At 35.5% G+C, this 20,954-nt stretch overlaps 2 protein-coding genes across 8 annotated transcripts in view; both read left to right on the top strand.

The window, feature by feature from the left end:
• rgs12a (regulator of G protein signaling 12a) overlaps window positions 1–9,607 on the top strand; it is a 31,493-nt gene extending 21,886 nt beyond the window's left edge. The window contains exons 9-18 of one of the 5 annotated variants that reach the window (XM_047820112.1): window positions 468–609; window positions 807–895; window positions 1,328–1,519; window positions 1,653–1,726; window positions 2,501–2,627; window positions 3,071–3,167; window positions 3,470–3,537; window positions 4,285–4,399; window positions 5,759–6,199; window positions 9,044–9,607. In XM_047820112.1, coding sequence (XP_047676068.1) covers window positions 468–609; window positions 807–895; window positions 1,328–1,519; window positions 1,653–1,726; window positions 2,501–2,627; window positions 3,071–3,167; window positions 3,470–3,537; window positions 4,285–4,399; window positions 5,759–6,199; window positions 9,044–9,303 — 1,605 coding nt within the window. In that variant the 3' untranslated portion in view covers window positions 9,304–9,607. Of the gene's footprint in view, window positions 1–467; window positions 610–806; window positions 896–1,327; window positions 1,520–1,652; window positions 1,727–2,500; window positions 2,628–3,070; window positions 3,168–3,469; window positions 3,538–4,284; window positions 4,400–5,758; window positions 6,200–9,037 lie in introns of all 5 variants that reach the window. The other 4 variants (XM_027169339.2, XM_047820104.1, XM_047820117.1 and 1 more) reach the window with 4 other exon arrangements.
• Window positions 9,608–10,666: 1,059 nt separating this feature from the next.
• LOC113657373 (galactose-specific lectin nattectin-like) lies at window positions 10,667–19,793 on the top strand. Of its 3 annotated transcripts, none has more exons than XM_027169101.2 (10): window positions 10,667–10,829; window positions 12,309–12,347; window positions 12,512–12,541; window positions 13,071–13,156; window positions 13,228–13,362; window positions 13,452–13,563; window positions 15,148–15,198; window positions 17,341–17,370; window positions 17,474–17,541; window positions 17,771–19,791. In XM_027169101.2, the coding sequence occupies exons 2-10, from the start codon at window positions 12,311–12,313 to the stop codon at window positions 17,852–17,854; spliced, it is 633 nt and encodes a 210-aa protein (XP_027024902.1). In that variant the 5' UTR covers window positions 10,667–10,829; window positions 12,309–12,310; the 3' UTR covers window positions 17,855–19,791. The 3 variants fall into 3 exon arrangements, with proteins under 3 accessions (XP_027024902.1, XP_027024906.1, XP_027024905.1); XM_027169104.2 differs by lacking the exon at window positions 10,667–10,829 and adding an exon at window positions 10,842–11,545 and having other exon boundaries at window positions 17,771–19,792; XM_027169105.2 differs by lacking the exons at window positions 17,341–17,370; window positions 17,474–17,541 and having other exon boundaries at window positions 17,771–19,793.
• Window positions 19,794–20,954: the final 1,161 nt, after the last annotated feature.

The following is a 20,954-nucleotide window of genomic DNA, read 5'->3' as shown; positions in this document are numbered from 1 at the left end:
GTATTATTTTCAACCTTTTCTTGGGTTTATAGATTTTCTTTGAGAATAATATCACCATAGTTTTTATTGCTAACTTAACTTGCCTGGTACAAAGCAGACATCTTTAGCTACCAGCTGGCTAACATTAACAGAGGAGCTGAAGCAAAGCAGCAAATGAAAAAACAGAACAAATGTTAAGAAGTAAAGAAAACACACCAATATTTATCAATTAACCACAAAGCAGCCGGTTTTAGTGCTCTAGCTTCTTCCAATCCAATCCACCACCCCAAACAGGGCACAGACTGTTAATTACTACTACACGATTGTTAGAGCGACTCAAGATTAACATCATATTATAGAATCTTTTTTCCATTTTATTTTTTTTAAGTACACATCCTACACACTGTAGCTTTATTTAACTCTAATTACATTAAATTGTATTCCTAGAGTTGCTATATTTATTTTCTTGTGTTTTGCGATTATTACAGGACACTCGGAAGCCTAGAACAGGCAGGTCGAGTGATGACCTAAGAGATGACCCCGACAGGAGAAACGGCATTTTCTCCTGGTACAGAAACAGGAGCTTTGGTAAAGGTCCAAAGAAACGAGAAATAACAGATTTCAATTATAGTGAGTAATCATCTAATTTACTAATCTTTATGATCTTTGCACAACCAGGATACAAGTTTAGTTGTGGATTGTGCTGTGTTGATGTATACACAATACAGTTTCAAAGTATTCTCATTACAGTTTACTGCAATATATATAGAAATATTTAAGTACTACAAACATTTGTATTGCCGATCGGCTGTTTTGTGTATTTGTAGACAGTAATGGGCGGAGGGAGTCTCAGGGATCTTTGTCTTCTGGTGCCAGTCAGGAGTTCAATGCACCCTGCTCCACATTGAGAAATGAGGTAAAATTGGCCAGTATGAAATCAACAGCTACTTAAAATGTTACTGGTAATACTGCATATGTATATGAATGAGTCTCTTGTATGGGTCTTTTATGTCAACCTTTGTTATCATATAATTTATTATAAAATCTTTAAAAATGGTCCAGGTCATCGGGTCAATTCCTATGCCAGTATAGCACTGGGAATCAGAACCCAAAACTGTAAAATAGACAATAATAATATCAATTTCTTTAACATAATAAGTGGCAAATCCACAGTAATGACATAAATTTAAATATTGAGTTAACTGTAAATCCTGTATCCTGTAATTAAGGTATTAAAGTGCCACAAGATTGTATTGCATGTAGTCCACAGTGTGGCTTTATTTTGGTAATCAAGTTTAGTTAACAAGATTTGTGTGTATGTTTGTTTGTGTGTCTGTGTTGGTTTAAGCAGAGGAGCTCCACATGGGAGAGGGATAAAATAGGGCAGAGTAAGTCATGCACAGTAGCACTCCCGGATGGCTCCAGCTGCTGTGTGTGTCTGAAACAGGGTGCGTCCATCAGACAAGTGCTGCTGGAGCTCTGCCAGAAACAAAACATCAACATGGCTGCCGTCGATCTCTTTCTTGTTGGAGGAGAGAAGGTAGTTGTATAGGACTCCTTTTTATTGCTTCCCGTTTTAGACTAGCTGCTTTCACGCACTCCATATTTAGCTGTGTTATTATATTTGCACTGTTGTGCTTTTCTTATGCTCTTATTTGTCCATTTCTTTACAGCCACTTGTGTTGGACCAAGACAGTATGACTCTCAGTTCAAGAGACCTAAGAATGGAGAAGCGTACTCTTTTCAGGTAAATTCTATACTTCTGTAAATGGCTGTCGAAACAACTGGGTCAGTGGATGTTTTCAAGACCTACATTTTCACTTGAGCACTAGTTTGAAAAAAACAATAAAGCATTTACCTCGTTAGGTGAATTCTTTTCCCAAGATGGCTGTGAAGACAAGGCACAGCTATGTGTTGCTGGGAGGCTAGAGAGTAAAACTGGAAGGGACAGTATACTCTCTTCTGTCAGTCACAGTGAAACTAGCCAATCAGGATAGGTGTATTATGTGGAAGAGGGTAGATATTGCATTCCTTTGAGTGTGTTATGCTACCCTGTGATGCTGAATGAACAGTAGTTTAAAAAGATGCAGAGGTTGTTTTCACACATCTTGGAAGAAGCACGTGTTTGCCCCCATGTTCCACGGTTGGTAGCTGTCATGTGATGTGGGGACAGTTCACTAGTGGGTGGGAATTGGCAAGACCAATATGCGGAGAGAAATTAGGGGGGTCTTTTGTAGTACTTGTACTGTATTTTTGTGTTCCAAATACTGTAAATGCAAATGAATGAAAGGCTACACAGAAAAGTCTTCTAACATTGCCCCATTATTACAATATATAAAAACAGACCTCAGTTATTACAGTTGGCTGTAACCCAGCCTTCCAAAAACAACAGTCACTTTCCAGAAATATTTTTACCTCCTGTTTATCTGAAGTGCATAATGCATAAGAAGCTGTATCAAACAAGTTCATGTCTACAGTGAATGCAGACTATAAATATTTCTTTTCTGTCTTCTATTTTTAGATTGGACCTGGTGCCTATTAACAGATCTGTTGGCTTGAAAGCCAAGCCGACCAAACCCGTTGCTGAGGTGCTGCGGCCTGTGGTTGCCAAGTACGGCCTGCGCCTTAACGACCTGGTGGCTAGAATAGTAAGTCACTTTGCCATGGCAACATGCATTTGTGCCACCACATCTGTGGTGAAGCAAGGGTGGAGCTCGATGGTTTCCAAATGTACTTCAAAGTGCTTGTTTAGAGTCTGATTTGCCACATAAAGTATCAGAAGCGGTGTCAGATAGAGGGCACAACTTCTCAGAGATCTGCACTGTTCTGAATGATTGTTCTGATAATAGATTGTTCTCTGTGTGTGTGTGTGTGTGTGTGTGTGTGTGTGTGTGTGTGTGTGTGTGTGTGTGTGTGTGTGTGTGTGTGTGTGTGTGTGTGTGTGTGTGTGTGTGTGTGTGTGAGAAAGTCCTGCGCTTATTTACCTCTATGGACAATAGCATTATTTTCTGTCAGCGTAGGACTTGTAAGCGATTTATGACATTTAATAAAGTAGCTAAGTACTAAATATAAAACTCTCGTTGTTTTACAGAGCGGAGAGACTGAGCCTCTTGATTTAGGACTGCCCATATCAAACCTTGACGGCTTGCGAGTTGTCCTAGAGCGCTCTGAACCAAGCACTTCAAATGGTATGCATCGAAGCACACCTGCTTGTACACTTACACACATTCGCTCTGATGCAGTTGTGATACAATGCTCTCTGACCGAGTATGTCAGTATGTCAGTAGTGTGTGTCCTTCAAGTAACAGGAGAGAGGTCAAAGGCACACTTCTGTACACACATAAAGTTTTGTGCGCTACTAACATAGGGGAGTTGAACCTACATCATATTGCTCTTACTGATAAAGTTCTGTCTTAGTCAATTCAAGGTCATCACTAAAATAGGTCTTGCTTTGAAAAATAACTCATGCATTGTTTTCATCTTGAAACAGACAAGTCTAAGACGATTCCCTCCAAAACGCAGGGAACAACACTGACCAGCAGGGGGCAGTCAACACAAGTAAGACGGAACAGATTTCTCTTCTTTTCTAGTACTTGTGGCTTTGGGTTTTGTGTGTGTGTGTGTGTGTGTGTGTGTGTGTGTGTGTGTGTGTGTGTGTGTGTGTGTGTGTGTGTGTGTGTGTGTGTGTGTGTGTGCGTACAGTATATCCAGAGATCATATTCTGCTTGTAGGTACATTTTTAATAAAACAGTAATACATTTAAAAGAAAAGACCTCCCTTTCCATTCACAGCTGAAATTATAATCTTAAAACTATGGGTACTTTACTTAACTTTTTTTTTTAACATATCTGGTGTGTTATTGTTTTATTCATTACATTTATTTTCTCAAACATTCATCACAGCGATGTATTTGTCAAATTCCACCAAATGGCACATTTGACTCGGCTGATTGTTACCTTATTATTATGATACAGATGTGTTGGTGCTACAACTGAACAAAAATGTAGGAACATATTATGTAATAGACTGTATGTATAGGTATATGCTGTATGTCAGGTATCACCTGCAAAACAGAAACAAGTATAGCAGTCAAAATCTCAAGAATAACTGATTGTCTGATATTACCAGATACCCAGAACAACTGACCAGCCAAATATTCTCATTACAAACTGTATGAAGTGAACTGCAGATTTCTGTGAAGCCTTCATCATTATTTTCATGGAGTTTCAAAAATGTTCTTGTGCCTAAGTGTCTGTGTACCAACAAATCTCTAAATTATTAATACTGTCATTACTGCATGGTCAGGGAGATCACAGACCATCAGAGAAACCTGTGAAAGGGGAGGGAGAAGATAAACCCCCAATCGCTGAGACACCCCAGAAAAAGAAAGGCAAGAAGATTCACCTAGATGATGCTGAAGGTGACTTGAATCTCTTTTGAATCTCTCAGTCTCTTTACGTGACTGTTTTACGTCTTACGTTTTATTTAGTGTTTATTGATCATCTACATATACATTTATGGCATTTGTCAGACCTCCTTATCCAGAGCGATGTACAACAGTGTTTTAAAGTCTCTATCGATGAATACATTAACACTGTATCTAGGTTACAGACTTAGGATACCATAAGCCTCTATTCAGGGTTTTGATTTGTTTTGTTCTTGTTTTAAATAATATACAATTGCTAAATTGCAATTGAAAAGTGCTAGTTCAAGTATTTCAGATAGAGGCAGGTCCCCACTTGTCGTTTGAAGATAGCAAATGTCTGTGTTTGGACATCTAGGTGAAGTTCATTCCACCACCTTGGTGCCAGAACATAAAAGAGTCTTGCTGTATATCTACCTCTTACCCTGAGAAATAGTTGGAACAGTCGAGCAGTGCTGGTAGATCTGAGGCGCGAGAAACAGTGCGAGTGATCAGAGGTTAAGATAAGAGCGATTAGATCACATTGTTAGATTTTCTGTTCCGTCAGACTGCCGACGTGAGTAACGGATGCGACTGACATTCTGTTATCTCTGTTAGTTGTTTTAATATTGTACTGTTGTTTTGTTCGTAGTATGGTTTACAGCTTATATTTATATTTACAGCTTTTACAGCCCCAGTAAAATTTTCCTAATAAATCATTGACCAATGAGGTAGATTACAGTAGATAAGTCTGAAAAGATGCTTTCCTGTTTATTGAATGTTATCATTTACATCATTTGAATTATTTAAAACATGAAGGCTGAGTGAAATGCTGACTGAAGTTAAAATATTTTGAGTAACCTCCTATAATGTGCTCCTACTGCTTCTTGCGGAAACTTCAACTTTCAGTGAAATGATCATTCATACCCATGAGAGATAAACTGATAGATTTGTAAATTTGATATTAATATTCTGAATTTATATATTTCAGTAAAGCTGCTTTGTGATATCCTAGCGCCAAGGTTAAAAGAGACATTTAGGCTAAATGGAATTGAATTGAAAGAAGAGGAAAAAAAGAAATATTTCATAAACATTCAGAACATTTTTCTAAAAGTTGCTTTGTCCTTTTCCCAAATGAGCAGTATCATTGTTCACCGAGGGTTAGTACTGTGGCAGATAAGGATTAGTACTGTGGCAGATAAGGATTAGTACTGTGGCAGCCCTACTACTATTTTTGTCAGATTTGTTATTTTACCTAAATTGCTATAACTTTAATGATTAATACCATCCAATCTTTGATTTCTCTAGATCTCCCACTGTTGTGTTCACTTGATTCACTCGTTCTTTGTTTCGTTCTCTGATTATTTTCACTGGCAGAGTTCTTTGAGCTGCTGAGTCGTGCTCAGAGCAGCCGTGCTGATGATCAGAGAGGCCTGCTGAGAAAGGAGGACTTGGTGCTGCCCGACTTTCTGCGTCTGAAGCCTGAGCCCAGTGCACCTCCCTCCTGTTCCACTCCCACCTCCCAAAAACATGTTCACAATTCCAGTGAGCCCCCATCCATTACCTCCAATGGACACAACCCCAACTCTGGAGACGAAACAGACGCATTTTCCCCTCCCCTCTCCCCCATCCTTCGTCCACAAGGCCCCCCAGGGCAGGATGGAGAGGGACTGTGTGACCTCACCCTGGTGGGTGAGGGAGACATTAGCAGCCCTAACTCTACTCTATTGCCCCCTTTGCCAACCTGCCCGCCCCCTCAAGATGACAATGTCGCTCCTCCAGCTCCGCCGCCGTCTGTCCACAGAAACCCCAGCTCAGGTATTTCTCCCGGATGACTAGCAGTGTGTTCTATAGTGTGTGTAGTGAGTGTATGTTTGTGGTGGCTGATGTTTGTACATGAATAAACTTTATGCCTCAGATTGTAAATATGAAGGTCAGATAGAACTGACATTTGACAGCTTTAGATGCACTTTATGGTGTTATAGAACACCTCTCAGCTATGCTGGTGGGTTTTTCTACAAAACAACACAGGACTTTCTAGAACATATCAATGTAGGGAAAAAAGCGTTTTTATACCTATTTTCCTGAAATGTAGATTTATGTTTACTTGCTATACTCTGTTAATACCAAATTTTTTCACTATTGTATTACAAACGTACGACATGCCATAGATGCTGGGGTTATTAGTTTTTGTTTTTTTTATACATTTCACTTATGTGTGGTGAATCTTGGTGTTTTAATCATGTTACTTTACCCTTTTTTTTTAATCATCTTGTAGAGAGTGACTAATGATTCATCAGCAGTGTTTGTCACTTTCTATTCATTCTCCTAAGCTGTAATTCAAAGAAGCTGAAGAGCTAAGTGTTGACCAGCGAAGGCTTAATAGTCAACTCTAGAACTGTTGGTAATCCTTCATGAGAACAAGCAAAAATGACTATATGAAATATCGTCAAATCAATTAGACATTTTGAGCTTAAACATGCACAGAGACTTTAGAGCATTGATTACAGCAGTATTATTACACTATTTTTTTGTCACTGGGTGTCCTGTAATGAGGCTCTGAACATTGATCACAAACATTCCTTCTTCTAGAATATTCCAAGCTTGAACAAAATATAGTTTAAATGCAGATTGCAGTCAGCCATTGCAAAACTTTGATGTATTGATATGTTGTGTCCTATACAGCCAAGTTGTAATTCTAATGTATAATACTGTTCCTGATCAAAATGCGTGGTGCTATAAATCACTAGGGAATAGTCAGAGATACAAAATCATTCATTTGTTTGTGTTTTTTAGTAATAATATTTAAAGGCACCAATCATTTCTACTCACCTGTAAGAAGATACTAGTTAAAACGTTTTAATGAGAATGATTTTGGGTAGAAGAAAACTACGTATTATTTTTTGCTTGAGAAAAAAATCGTCTATGTGTTACTTGCTATTATAGGCTAGTAAAAAGGATGGTGTGATTTATTGATGTAACCACCCCAAAAAGATTCTTAAATTTTTTTATTCCTCTTGTAACATGACACCCCCCCCCCAAAAAAAACACAACATTTTTCTTTATTAAAAAATACAGATATATTTGAAATGTTAATATTAATTAGGTATTTCCTGTAATCACGTTTTCACCTGACATGAATTTGTCACCTGACATGAATACTCTCAAGGGTGAACAAATATTCAACAAATATATATATAAGTAGCCCACAGGAGATTGTATCTAAACTGGAAAATGTAGATAATTCCTTTTACTACATATATTACTGACTGAAAATCTTTGCGTGTAAAATGCATGTAACTTACATGTACCCTAAAGTATCGGCTAGCTAGCTTTCTACGACCAAACGTATTGGAACAAAATGTTCCACAGACCTTTTTTATGCCACTTGATTAAAACTGTAACTGACAAATGAGCAGCTGTTAGGTAAATATGGGGGAAAATAAAAGGGAACAAATATTTAGCAGTGCTGTAGGTATACTTTATTATATGTACATAATTCTCATGAAGAATGCCAATAAGTCTGGAGCTGACTGTTACTACTGTTCACCGAGCCTCTTGTAGTGTAAAGCAGCCGAGGTCGGAGTTTTTATCCATCAGCTGCCACATTATATATATTGAAGTGCAGGTCACTCTGCCTCTGCTGTAGATCATGTTGATTTTGTGTGTCTAATAAACACTAGAGGTGAAATCACACTAGACTTGCTTGTGATCTTGTGTAGTTTCCATCTTTGTAATTATTTTCCTTTCCTGTTGATTTTTCCATCTTTTCTTTGATTCATTTTGATTTCTTGCATTTAATTCTTGAAGACTTGATGTCGCATCACAAACTAACAAAATTTGACATATATATAACATATATTTACACACACACACACACACACACACACACACACACACACACACACACACACACACACACACACACACACACATGTAGTCAGAGCTGTCAGATTCGCTTGTTTGTAAGGAGAGTTGCATGTTAGTGCTCTCACATTCTCTCTTAAGGCATTAAAACCTTCAGGTTATTTAGTTATTATTCTGAAGGTTCTTATTGCAGACCCAATTTATCTTAACAGGACAGATAGAAAGCAAATAATTAACAAATAATTGAGGAAATACCTGAAGCAAAATGACGACAAATGATGACACAAAATGAAGAAAATAATTTGTAGCATTTAATTGTGCTCTCTTATAATTATAATATCATCAATTATCATTATAATACCACATTAATATGTGGATATAAAGAGGTTTATCCATTGTCAAATAATATCGCGTTAGAATACACATTACAAATCTTTCAAATGAATAATTTTGCTTTGTTGGGCTTTGTCGGTTAGTGTTCAAGCTCATATTGAAGTGCGGTTCAACAAAATCCTGCCACTACATTTGAATTAATGAAGAAATCAATTCCTTTTTTTGATTTTAAATAAGCAGAAAGTCCAAGATGAATATATAATTATGTATATTCATAAAGCTGGGATCTGCCTAAAATCAAGTAATTTATAACATTAGAGTAAGTACAACATGTGTGTAATATGGCTTCTCCAGTGCTTGGGATTGGGAATCGCTATTCTAAAGGACTCTTTTTAGTTTACCTAAAATCATATCACCATATTGCTCCACATACTCTTGAACATTTCTCTTTCTTAGATGCAGTGGATGAAAGTGAGACTCCAGCGAGCCACCAGCATGGAAAAACACCAGCACAGATAGATTTACCTTCTTCCGAGGAAAAGACTGACGTGGATGTTGTCCCTCAGGATGAGAGCTTTGAGGGCTATGCAGCTGAACTTCGTCAGTGCCAGAGCAAAATGAGGAATGGAACTTATTCCTCTATCCATCCTCCGCGTCCTCTCAACAATGTCTCACATGGCAGCGAAAATAACACAACACGATATAAAGCTACATTTGTATGATTGATTATTACATAAAGATTTTTTTTTTGTGCTAGAGCACAAATGGTGAATAAAATGTTGTGTACAAATGTATTTTGTAATGATGAACGATAACTTATTGAATGATAATGTGAAAGCTGTGATTTTAGATATAAATAGAAAATACAAATAATAAACATGGTGTAAATTTGGGATGTACATTAGGTCCACTAATGAAGATATAACCAGTGAATCTGCTTCATATATTAGTGGCAGTGAATGAATGAATGAATGAATGAATGATTTAATGGATAGTAATAAAATGGCTCATGTTCAACCATTTGGAGATCTTTTCTTTGTGTATTTTATTTCAAAAACCCAGGCAGACCGCTCTCAGTGTTATACTATATGGCCAAAAGTGGACATGGATGTGGACACCCAACCAAAACATTTCATATTTATTAATACTTTAGTGTTAATAGTAAGCTCTGTTCTTCTGGGAAGATTTTCCACTAGAGTTTAGAGCGTGGCTATAAAGATTTGTTCATTAAGCAATAAGAGCAAATGATGTCAGGTAAAAAGATCCTGGGACAGAGACAGTGTTCCAGATTATCCCTCAGTTCAGAGAGCTTGCAGTCAGGGCTCTGTTCTTCCACTCGAGTAATAAATATAAATAATGCTACAGTTTACAAAGACATTGTTTTTGTGTTTCCCAAAAATTTGGAGATGACTCACTTCTGGATGTGATGGTCAGCTGTCCACATACATTTGGCCATATAGTGTAGTTTCAGTTGTCATCAGTTACTGTTTCTTCTTAAAAGAAGTTTTAAATAATATGATGGCCTGAAGTGATTTGTTTTTCAGTACAGGAATAAATTAATGGTCTTTTACCAGACTGCTATATGCATGGAGGGTCAAGGCACTCATCTGTCCACATCTACTCACATGTTTAATTCTATAGCAAAAGAAAGGCTTTTATTCGGTGATATGCAAGTGGAACGGTACAGGAGGTTTTTCTTAATAACAATTTCCCAGTACTTCAAGCATGACTGGTCTAATCAGATGGACTATCTTGCTCACGGGTTTCCAATATCATTCAAAAAGGGTCAGTGTGGGTGAAGAGTACTAACTGTGTATAGAGTTTCTGTGCATATGACTTTGCTCCTGGTTGGTGGGTGGGTAGTTTGGCTAGTCAAATGATTCATGTTTATCAGCTAACAAAGTACATACTATGAATAAGTCTTGGTCTGTGTTGATTTGCAGATGCACCAAAAAATTTGCATGGTCCTTCTGATGCACAAACATATGCAAATTTGTAAAAAAAAAAATAATAAAAAAAATATATATATATACGGTATCTACTAAACAAATAAAGAAAAAAGTTTTTTTAGACTTCATACTTTGCAGAACCAAAGCAGTAAATGATTTCCATGTCACACTGATTGGCGCAGTACCTGTTTTACAACATGGTATATTTTCTGAACTAAAAGCTAGGCTTCAGAAAATAAAACGTCAATCAAATAAGGGACATAGTGAGCGCTGATGCTGTCTGGTTGTTGTGGAGCAATGTAAGATTTTTATTTTCTTATAAATTCTTCCTCTGGAACCAGTATATTACACTGGTTTTACCTTTTCAAACTGCTAACAGTAATGGTCCATTACTTTATGTCGGTTGGGTGACTCTCTGTTTGCATGACATGAAACATGACACTTCAATATAGGTCTTCTATGCTTATTTCTATTAATACATAGTATTATTAATATCATCTATAGTATTATTTATGCTCTAAACTCCTGTATTTTTTGGAAAAACATTTGGTTAAACATTTTTTAAATCTTCATATCCACTTCATCTATTGGCATTTAAACCGTAGAATTAAAACATTTCAGCTAATAGGTTTATCAATGTAAGCGGTAGAAGATGGATGGATGCTAATCTTTTTATATTTTTGTTATTTAAGTTTATTATTTGCAGGCTCGTTTTTTTTCCTTATTTTTATTAGGCATGAGTGCATTGCAAATATGATTTCATTCTTAACGTATTTTAAGTTAAAATAAAAGGGTTGAACTGGTTTCTTTTATTAAGGAATAATCATCAGTGTGGTCATTAATGTCGTCAGTAATCTGTTGGTTAAACTGGAAGAGCTCTAATATGGAAAGTCATGCTAATGTGCTGCTGACTTAAAGCCATTTGGGGTATAAATAAGGCACATTTCAATACTCAATCAATATTTGCAACATTGTCATTCAAACAAAAACAGAAGAACGTGAAAAACACAAGCAGGTAGGAATTGACTGTGTATCGTTATTTGTTGCCACGGACAGGTAAGTGTACATCTCTTAATTTAAACTGGAATGTTAATAGAAATTTTAGGGAAAGAACTGGGTAGGCGGTTGTAGTTTTTTTAACTCTATAAGATGTGGCTTTAACTACAAATCACTAGCTAACTTTGAGATTGAAGGTGTACACATTTCTTTTGGAGAGCAGTTTCCTGTTTCCACATGACTGCAGAGAGACAGAGAGTTTGGTGATGTTCTGCTGCACTCTAATATGTATGTATTCTATGTAAATAGTTAAAAGCTTTTAAAAGGTAAAAGTGTGGTGGTTATAAATGGCCGAGGTGGTCTGCCTCAGTGGTCTAGCAGCTCGTCAATATCAAAATGTTGAAGATCATCAATCATATGCTAAAAGTTGAACTTTACTTATCACGGCATGAGGTAAGATGTAAGCTATGTATATTAGCTTTAATTTTTCCAACTGCTTTATAATAGAAATGTTAAATGACAAACAGTATATCCAGCGATACAAAGATTTACTTGGTTCAATCAATCTGAAGATTAATCGTCAGTCTGACGTGACAAGAAACATTAACAGAGAATGAATGTGTGCATATTTTGAATATTACTTTAATTCTCCTTCTGTGCAAATAAAAAATGTAATTCAATTTCACCCTCGTGTCGAATCCTAGTTCAGATGAAGGTTATGACGCTTCACAAAATAGGGTTGAATACTTATGCAGGCCACTGAATGTATGTTCTCTCTTTAGATATGTCTTCATTAATGTGGTTCATTCTGATTTTTTCAGGTCAGTAAATTGGAATTTTTACTTTATTTTATCTCAAATACCAAGTGAACTGACAGCTCTGAGCAAATACCTGTGATAGTTAAACGCTATGAGTTTATGAAAAAAGATGTATGTAAACCTAATCCTGCATGGCTGCAACCAATGTTTGACTTTTTATCTTTCAGTGTTCTCCATACTTTCCTGCAAACAAACCTGTAAGCTAAAATCTTTAGTAATCAAAATAATTTAAAGTCATTTTTATTTTTCACTGAGCCCCTTACACAGTTCTCAAATATAAAAATATATATAGAAAAAAAGAATGCACAATAATTAAAAGTAAATGCTGAAAAACATCTGAAGAATAGGGAAAAAATTGTAATAATTCATCTGACCAGAAATAAATGACAGAGCTGGAAATTGTTAAAGAATGATAGCTCACGTTATGGAAGAGTCTTATTATGATTGTGGTTTTATTTAAATTTTACTTTTAAATTTTAGTTCACTTTTATTTTATACAGTGCTTTGGATAGAGGACATTGTCACAAACCAGCTTGCCACAAATCTATAAATTATGGATATAAATTTAGAAATTTATCCTTAAAAATTCTATCCTCATTATTCTCAGACACTTTCTGGTGTTATTTTCTCTCCTTTATACAATTCTTCAGTTTCTAAGAAAAAGTTTAATTCCAAACCATTTAATACTGTAATGTTTTATTCTCACTATGTGTTATATCTCTTAAGCTCTAAAATGCCACCATGGCTGGTCTCAGTTTGGATCACGCTGCTTCAGGATCTTTAAAACTGCAACAAGCTGGGATGATGCAGAGGTAATCATTTGTATCAGCTGTGACTCTTTATATCAGTATCACAATATCAATATTATTGTGATTTCTTTCAGCAAAATTGTGTGATTATGGGAGGCCATCTTGCATCTGTGCACAACAAAGCAGAGTACATGTTCATCCAGGCTTTAGTCCAAAATGCCCTTAATTCAAATGCACAAACATGGTTAGGTGCCAGTGATGTACAGCAGGTTTGTAACACAAAGACACCATTTCTGTATATTTGAGAAAAGACTGCATTGCAGTTTTTGTATTTCAATCATTCCATTTGTTCTTCCAGGAAGGAGTGTGGAAGTGGACCGATGGGTCAGCATTCGATTACACAAACTGGGCTGGAGGACAACCTGATAATAAAAATAAAATGGAGAACTGTTTAATGATGAATTATCAAGGTTTGTCCAGTTTAATGTTTATATATATAATATCTCAGGGATGCTATAACTTGCAAATCAAAACTGTAACGTTCTTTGTGCTCTTTGGGTTAATGTTAAGTTGCATAGGAAATATTTCAGAATAAAGCAGCATCTGGTTCATGAAAAAATCAGCTTGGAAAAAGCATTAGCTCCTGTCTTCACACCCCTGTTGTGTAAAAACCAAGATAAATCTCAGTAGGATCCAAGATTATGAGATCTCTGGTGAAATTGTGTTGATTTTGCACTCATTTCTAAATGAATACAACTATTTACATTGCAAATCACATACATCAGTTATCAGTTATCTAATATTTATGCGGTTATCTAATCTGCTAATCATGTGGGAGCAACACAAGGCAAAAAAGGTCACATAGATAGAACTCATATTTTACGAGGAGATAGATTACTCAAATCTTAGATAGATTATTACTCTTTTATTAGATTATTACTCTTACTAGATAATAGATTATTACTCTTACTTTATAAAGATAGATTACTCAAATCTTCATATTTTACATGATAATAGGGAAATAGTGTGATTTCTATGTTTTGAACCTGGCTTGAGTAATTCAAAAACTACAGATCTGGGCATTCACAAACACCAGTCCTAAAGTTTACCCAGAAGGTCTAACCGTTTATTCTTGTATAAATTTACAAGAATTTCAGAATTTAAAATGATCTGGTTTGTTGTTGAATTTGATTTCAGATTGGAGTGTCATCTGAATAACATTAGACATGATGAATTGGGCAGAGATTATTCATGAGCAAAATCTGACCATTTGTACAAAGCAATTTACATTGTCAAAATCACAAATTAGCTACTATTTTGAATTAATTTGGACTTAAAAACGAACATTAATTTTTCACGATATTGAACGTTTATTTTCGTTGTTTTGAATATGGTTGCTATAGTGTTTTCCAAAAAGTCTGAGAGCACACTGAAAATCTGGATTTGTTTTACATTTAATATAGGAAATTAACAGAAAGATTATTTCCTATTTTAAATGATGAAAAAAAAAAAGAAAGAAACTCAGACTTTTTGGATCCCACTATAGCAACCAACACAATGCAAGTGTCTGAAGAAATCAGCTTGACAGCTAGCTGAACAACACCAGTCTCTGAGTCATCCACGTCCATCACAAATGGTGTCTCTGGATCCATTTGTTTGAGGATTGAGTCCTTTGTAGAGTGGTCCAGAGTGCTTGTTAATGGCAGAGGCATGGAAGGAGATTTTACACTTTTACACTTTAACACTTCCTAATGTAACTTTCTGACTAGGAGCAGAAGAGCTTAGATGCAGTGGGTGGGTAATAGTGTCATCACCAATGGGTGCCATTGGTAATTTAAAAGTACTTTAGACTACTTTATGTTTATTTTACATTTACCTACATATTTAGGTTGGTTTTTAAGGTATTCAGTACATATATATATATATATATATATATATATATATATATATATATATATATATATATATATATATATATATATATATAATTATCTGTGCACATCTATATTCTATAAGTTTACATACATTAAAATGTTTTGTCATTTCTTTTTTAGCTTGTTGGAATGACGCAGTCTGCACGTGCCTGAGACCATCAGCATGTGCTAGTGAGTTTCTCTCTCTCTCTCCTACTCTATCTTTCAACTATGTCTACTGGTACTAACATTACTTTTAGATTACAGATCTTACAGGGCATTTTGTTTGCCCTGCTAATAATAATGATTACATTGTTTAATACACAGTAAGGTCCATAAATATTATATTGTATTGGTTTTGCATTTTATTTGTTACTTTAGCTGTCTACCGCAGTATAATGGAGTTAAAAAAAAACAGACCTTCAGCATATTTTACGTGTGACCACCCTTTCCCTTTTTCTAAAGGACTCTAAGAAAACAGTATGAACCAACTGACATAATCATATCTGAAATGGTCATTTTTAATATTTAGTTTAAATCCTTTGCAGTCAACGTCTGCCTAACATGTGGAATGCAATATCATGCGATGCTTTCTCAGCAGTCACCTTTAGTTCATGTTTGTGCAGCGGGTGTTTTGCCTTCAGCTTTGCCTTTGGTTTTGCTTTAATAAATAAAATGCATGTTCACTTGGATTTATCTAAGGTGATAAATGTGGTGATTGCAAGAGGTCTTTGCCTTTAAAAACCCCAGGTGGATTTTTTTCAAGTATGCTTTTGGTCATTGTCTTTCTGCACTATGAAGCTCTGATAATGTAGTTCTACAGACTGCAGAAATTATCCTGATGCTTCTGTCAACAGTCACATCATAAGTACTGTCAAAACAAGAGAACCACTGGCAGCCATACATACTAACACTATAAGATGAGGTGGATTGCTTTGGATAATGAACAGTTGCTTCTCTTCTAAATACTCCAAGTCTCATGTGTCAATAGGATGTTTTCCAGAACTGTACTGGCTTTATTAGAGGTTTGTGGACAATTCTAATCTAGATTTCCAGTATTTAAGAATAATCGATGATTTACATCTTGTATTAAACTCTTTGGCCAGTTAAAAGCTTAACTGCCAATTACTTCTTTATAAAGGTAATAATATTTAATAATATAAAAAGTGTTGTAATTGGTACACAGTTTATCCATAATAGATGTGAAGATATTAAATCTAAAAGTCTGCACTTTGGGCTCATATTCATTTAGTTTAAAAGTTAATATACTGTAGTAGACAGTAAATATATAAATTTATTATTATCCAAATATTTAAGGATTATATACAAATAACCAGAGCAACATGATGCATCTGAACTTAATTAAGTTCAGTGCCTTAGGGTGTGAATTTTTCCCAAAATTGGAGAGTTTTGTTTTTAAGAGTTGAGTAAGTTTTTTTCAATTTTAAAATCAAACCAATAACTGCAAATTTTGCATTTCCCATTACATCATACAAAATGGTACAAGGTAGAAATCTTCTTCTTCATGGGGTGGTACCCATTTTTATTATGTATCATTAACCTGAAGAGATGATGGATTTCACCTTTAGTATGATTTCAGCTACATATTTGAACCATCCTTAACTTTTAAAGTTTTGAGGTACACTGCATGTACTGTTCTATGTGAAAGATACATACTGAGAGGAAAGTGATAGAATGATGAAAAAAAGATTAGAGAACCCGGGATGGAGCAAAAAACAAATACAAGAATCATGTTGTTGTTCCGGCTGCTCCCTGTTCAGGGTCACATAGCAGATAACACGGTCCACATATTAGGTTTGGCAAAGGTTTTACACCAGATGCCCTTCCTGATGCAACCTTCAGATTTCAACCGGGCCTGGGACTGGCACTGAGAGTTAACTCTTCAGCAGCTGGTTAGCACACTTTCTGGGAATCAAACCCTGTGCCACAGCGATGAGAGTGCAGGATCCTGCCACTGTACCACCAGTAGGCATACACTAGAGTCCAGTAAAAGTCAAACAAACCCTAGTCAAATAGTTTGGTTCAAAATGTAACTCTAGTAAAGGCTTGGAAACATTGCTAGACCTGCAAGTGGTTTGCTGTGGAAGCAAGTGTAAGAAAGCATGCAGGATTGTGTGTATGGTGATGTCCAAAAAGAAGCTTGAGTCTCTCATGCAATGTATAATTCTGACCCTTGCATAGTCTAGGTTTTTGTATGTGAACAAAGACAGTGAGTACTTCCTCAGCTGAACTAATTTAATGCTTACAAACACATACTGCATGCCTTGCATAATTAATATGAAACACAGCATATTTACCATTTATGTCCTGCAGAGGCAGCCATCCCAGCTAAGACCGTTTCAGGTATTACTGTAAACAACTGTTTTTAAGAAAATGGTCAAATATAAATTTGCATGGAATTTCTTTTCTGAAACTTCTAATGTCATATATTTGATTGTTTCTACAGTGCTAAAATTAAAAATAGCTTCAAAGACAAACCTCCTGGAATCTGACATTGAAGCCCTTGTACAGCAGGTAACATGCAATCATTCAGAATTTAAAAAAAGTGTGTCCTTTACTTCTGTTGAATAACACTCTCTCCAATAACACAATTTGTCACAGTCACAAATCTTTATTAGTTTTTATAACATATATAACATGTAGCAATGGAAAGGACGTTATATATTCTTTTTTTTATTGATAATGTGTTAATCTATTACTCTGTCATGCTGTCATGACACAACTATGTCTGTTGTCCCTACAGGTCAAACAGAGCCTGATAGACAGTGGAATGCCAGCCAGTGCTACACTTCGCTTGCAAAGCATTTACAATCCTTGTAAATGTTGAAATATTATTAGAGCTTGAAATTCATAATAAGGAATATGACAATAACAACAGACACATGTGCTAAACAGTATAGTCAAAAGTTTTTGGAAACCTAGCTATAACACCCATGTAAGATTGTTTGCTGTTGTGATAGCTTTCACGCTTTTGGGATTCCATTAATTTTGGAGTGTGGCAATGGGGATTTATTCGGTCAGCCAAAAGAGCATTAATATGGTCAGGCCCTGATGTTGGGAGAGGAGGCCTGGGGCTTAATCAGTTCATCCCAAATGTGTTCAGTGGTGCTGAGATTAGAGCTCTGTGCTGAACATTCGGGTTCTTCCACTCCTGCAAACCATGTCTTCATGGCGTTCACTTTATGTAGAGGGACATCGTTATCTTGAAACCGGTTTGTTCCTCCTAGTTACAGTGCAGGAAAACTGTAAGTATAGAGCATAAAAAAAAGTCATCGTTGTTTGCCTATAACTTTGTAGCAACAGTTCTGGGATGATAACACATATGGGTGTGTTGGTCAGGTGTCCACAAACCTTTGGACATGTTGTATAAGAAATTCATGCTGAAATAAATTAAATAAAAAAACTTACTTTTTTCTCTTTTGTAACTACCTGCAAATGACTCCTGGGCACATTATGATCTCAGGAAGATTAATCCTTGCCATATATACAATGATTGTTAAAACTTTTTGCCTAATAATGTTTTGATACATTATTTCAGAACGAATTAAATCCAATATCAGCTGTAAACACCATGATAGTAGACTATGTCTCTATACTTCATAGATAGGGTTAGGGAGCTATATGAATTTCATACACACACAGAAATATCATTAATCTGTGTTTGAAAATTGTTCCAATCCAAAAAACTTTTCTTCTCTTTCTTTTTTTTTGTATGTGCTTGTCCTTTATTTAGCACTTAATAACTATCAGGGTACTTCAGAGTACCTCTCACTCTAAAACCAGTTGACCAGTTCAGATTTAAGGTGTGTGCAGAAGAACCAGAGTAGAGAAGCAGAAGAGGAGAAAAAGGCACATGCATTTGCCATATATTTTTACATATTGATCATTAATATTTAGATTGTGGAATTGATTATTTTATTTGAACATTTGACACAAAATGAACTCTATTAAAATGTACGCTAATGTTGTGAAAAATGACACATGAGCTGTTCAGATCTGATAGTGTTGTAAAGAATAATCACAAGTATGAGGTTTTGGTTTATAATATTTAATACATGTTTATATAGTGTTGTAACTAATCAAAGCATCGCTGGATTAAATACATATATGTGATTGACTTTCTATAGCAGGCCTTTATGATAATGATATGGTAGCCAGACTGAAGCTGTTCCTGATTTAAAGGCATTTAAAGTCAGAACCCAAAGGGCTCAAGTAGTGTGTAAAGCTCACTGAGACTTGCCCCAGAAGATAACTGTTATATATTTCAAATATATTTCAAGGTTGGGAGGCATCACTAGCAACAGATACGCTCAGCAAGAATGCAACAATCTGTGCATGTATAAAGGTGTCAGACCAACTGAATAAAATCTCTGTCATGTTAGTCTAAAAAAGAAAGCTGCTTACACAAAATTTATTCTCCAAATATCCAAAAAAAGAGAGAGCTCGTTTAGTAGATATAAAATAAAGCATCAACGATCAATGATTAGAAAAAATCCTTTAACGCAAGTAGCCCACCAGCATGTACACTCTGTGTTACGGTTGGGGTAAATATTTGGCAGTATTATAAGCGAGACCACATCCTGTTTTTTTCTGACAAAAAAATTTATGACAATTACTGACTTGGTACATGATCAGCTGAGATGCCAAGTCACTGGTCCTACTAGTGATTCATTTACTTTAATTATTTACATTTTTTCTGTAACTGACTGAAAATATCTCCATGGCTAATTTGCATTTTTAAGCCATGCCATACATTAAGTCATGGAATAAAGAAACTACACTCTTCTTCAATTCTATGTCTTTATTCATCAGGGCCTAAATAACAGTTGTGTGGTCCTTTTTAACTTCTATAAAGGAAAAAATAACCTCAGGTGACAAAAACAACAAAAAATACAAACAGGGTTCAATATGTTTAATATTCACATAGCAGATATACAAGATATTCAATATTTTTCCCAAACAGAAAAAAAACATCATTCAAAAACCAGCGGGGAAATAAGTACACTATTTCTACTTCCACAATTATTATGAGCGCAGCCAGGTGTTATTAATGAAATACACAAGATTAGCATTTGGCATTTTGGTGCTTTGGAGCACTCAGATGTATATTCATCTTTTCAGAGGATTTCTTCTCTTTCACATAGAAGTTATTGCTACTTAAAATCTGGTACAATCATCTTTAAATTCAAGATTCTACAGAGAGAAGGATTGTTTAAGTGAAAAGCCTTCGAGATATCTGAAACCTTCCCAAGTGTGGTCATCCCAACAAATTCAGTCCAAAGTCAGACCAATTAGGAATGTGTGTGTTCACAGAAATGTGACATTGTTAAGGCAAAGTCACTGTGAAGAAAACACATGAGAAGAAGAATCCCAGTGACAACATGTTCTAACCTCTATGATCTTTATTTACATTTTAAATACTTTTTGTAAATGAGGTAAATGCATAAATGTACAAGGCATATTTTAACTTTTTTGCCCATGTGTACCAATTTATTATAGTTAAACTCACTCACTTTTTCCTATGATCAGATTAAAAGTACGGTTTTACTGAAGATGTGAAAAACCGATAGCTGTAAATCAGCATCTCGCTCCTAGATTCATTTCATTGTTAGGAACATTTGATTTTTAAGCATATGTTCCTTTATAGGAAGCCACCCACCCTTAATCTCATTAAATATATTTATATTTATGAAACATTTTTAATATGCATGGTGATTATAGTTGGTTCTGCATTTTCGTTACACTTTTGATAAGTTAGTGTCTGTGTCACTAATAGGAGAACACTTTTAATGATCTCAAACATCATCTTTTGCTGCTAGCTTCTACAAGTAGAAGAGCCAGACCTTTTCCAGCAAGGTTTAACATTATAATAATGAGAGAGCCAACACTAAAATAGGAAAGTTCCAAAATGCAATGCAGATATAGAT

Source organism: Tachysurus fulvidraco, chromosome 1 (genome assembly GCF_022655615.1).
Source record: "Tachysurus fulvidraco isolate hzauxx_2018 chromosome 1, HZAU_PFXX_2.0, whole genome shotgun sequence".
Taxonomy (NCBI): domain Eukaryota; kingdom Metazoa; phylum Chordata; class Actinopteri; order Siluriformes; family Bagridae; genus Tachysurus; species Tachysurus fulvidraco.
Note: the sequence above shows the minus strand (reverse complement) of the source record. Positions and strands in the feature narration are given on the sequence as shown.